General features: G+C 48.1%; 1 protein-coding gene across 1 annotated transcript; it reads left to right on the forward strand.

Annotated features, from left to right (window-relative positions):
* The first annotated feature begins 513 nt into the window (after positions 1 to 513).
* On the forward strand, positions 514 to 2,089 carry c6h11orf96 (chromosome 6 C11orf96 homolog). The gene has a single exon (XM_076732144.1). The coding sequence runs from the start codon at positions 872 to 874 to the stop codon at positions 1,250 to 1,252; it is 381 nt and encodes a 126-aa protein (XP_076588259.1). The 5' UTR covers positions 514 to 871; the 3' UTR covers positions 1,253 to 2,089.

Genomic DNA, 2,089 nt, shown 5'->3' on the forward strand with positions numbered 1-2,089 from the left:
CTGATTGTCTCATGTTATAAGCTTCACAAAAGTAGTTATTTTTTGCAGAGCTGCGTCTCACCCCTGTCTGTCCCAAGGACCCTGTCCTGTATTTTGTCATAAACGTGTAATAGCTTTGAGTCCACCTTGACTTCGGTTTAGTCGACTGTCCTCCCTGCTCTAATTCTCCTCTCTGAAGTCTGTTCTGCCCGACTCACTCTGGATGTGTCACTCCGTCTTACGGCTCCATTTTTGTCTCCGCCGTCTGTCTCTAACCCCACACACACACACACACACCTAAGAACACACTCACACACAGATATTCTCTCCTCATGTGCTTATTTTGGTGGGGTGACTGAGTGACTGCTCTGAAGGCCGGAACCATGACAGAGAGGGAAGGAGGGGAGTGGGAGGGACCTGGCAAACACCGGGAGTAAGGAGAGAGAGAGAGAGGGAGGGAGACACTGAGTGGGAAGGAGCAGCTATAAAACAGAGTGCTGGAGCTGTCAGTGGCATTAGCCTCAGCGGGCTGAGATTCACACACGAAAACACGAGAAGCAGTCAGAGAGAGAGGAGACGTCAGGCAGCAGCAGAGTTGAAACAGAAGCACTCACATCGAGGAGTGAGGAGCAGAGGCTGACCAGAGCAGCGCGTTTCTAAAAGACTTGTCTTCAGTGTGCCTGGACTTGGAGGTTTGAGGAGTGTTTGTGTTCGGCTTTGACTTTGGATGAACTTTTGCTTTGCTGCTCCTGAGACTTTTCTTCAAACAGGACAAGGCACCAGAAAGAGCCAGGAAAGACCAGTCTGAGACGTGCACAGGCAGTCAGCTGTCTTCTGTGTTAACTTCCATTTAAACTAGATTTAATTTTGTACCCATTTGGGCTTCTGTTCAATGGCTGCTGTGCGTCAGATGGTTATGGAGGCCTCCGGCTTCCACGTCCTGCCGGCCCACCTTATGGCCTCAGCCATGGAGGAGTTCCCCCAGCAGCTGCCCGTCCCCAAGGGCCCAGCAAGGGGCAAGAGCCGCTCCCGCCGATCTCGCGAGGCTCGCTTCAAGACGCAGCCCGTCACCTTTGCTGAGATCGCAGAGGTAGAGGAAGAGGGTTCCTCACCCCTGGAGGAGGAGAGGGCACGCCGTTCCTTCCTGCAGTCCCTGGAGAACCTGCGGCGGAGCACACAGACCCTCCACTGCCCGCCGGCTGCCCATCACAGCTGCACCCCCACACCCACACAGGCCAGCCTGGACTCCAGTGACTCCGACTCCACCCAGTGAGCGGTGGGACACACCTGGCACACATGTTCCACGCTTCTCCTTGATGCGGCTTCAAAAGGAGGCCAACTGAACTGAACCAAACTGGCCTGTTTGCCAGCCTGCCTGTGCGTGTGTAAGCTGCTGCTGTTATATGAAAGTCTGCATTTAATATATACTAACATATCAGCATACAGTATATAGCTCGAGGATGCATTTGATGCATATCTGTAAAGATCTCTACCAGTGCCACAGGCTGGTTATACTGCTGTATAGATATGATAAGTGTAAAAGTAGCAGATGACGCAGTGTTGAACACACCACCCTTCAACTGTATTCCTTTTCTACTGTAGATGTGTTTGAGGAATGATGAAAGATGGCTGATATTTTTCCACTTTAAAGCTGTATAGGTATTTTTGTTTCAATCCAGATTTTTCTACTTGACCAGTCACCATAGACGAGACTGCTGAAAAATGTTATTGTGACCTACCACGCTGTACATACTTTGACTAAGCAATGTACTGAGCATCAGAAGTGACCTGGCCGTCACTGAAGCAGTAGAGTACCGACACAAAGCTTTGTCAAGAGTTCAAGCTCTTGTTTTCCAGCTTCACCGTGAATGAAATCTCTGCTCTTGCTTCAATTCCTGAGCAGAAAAACTGCCTTTCTAAATGTCTTTATTTATTCTCTCCTTTTGTTCATAACCAATGAAGCTGTAGATGTGTTGTTGTATTGCTCTCCTAAAGTCACCTTGACTTTCAAAGAAAATTATAACCTTTATACTGTATATTTGTTTTACTTTCTACATATATTACAATGTTTGTTATATGTACTTTAATAAATATTTTCAAGTACTTTCAA

This window comes from Chaetodon auriga, chromosome 6 (assembly GCF_051107435.1).
Source record: "Chaetodon auriga isolate fChaAug3 chromosome 6, fChaAug3.hap1, whole genome shotgun sequence".
Taxonomy (NCBI): Eukaryota; Metazoa; Chordata; class Actinopteri; order Chaetodontiformes; family Chaetodontidae; genus Chaetodon; species Chaetodon auriga.

Bases quoted from the DNA above. Each gene is read 5' to 3' on its own strand.
- c6h11orf96 (XM_076732144.1), top strand. From the start codon at position 872: ATGGCTGCTGTGCGTCAGATGGTTATGGAGGCCTCCGGCTTCCACGTC.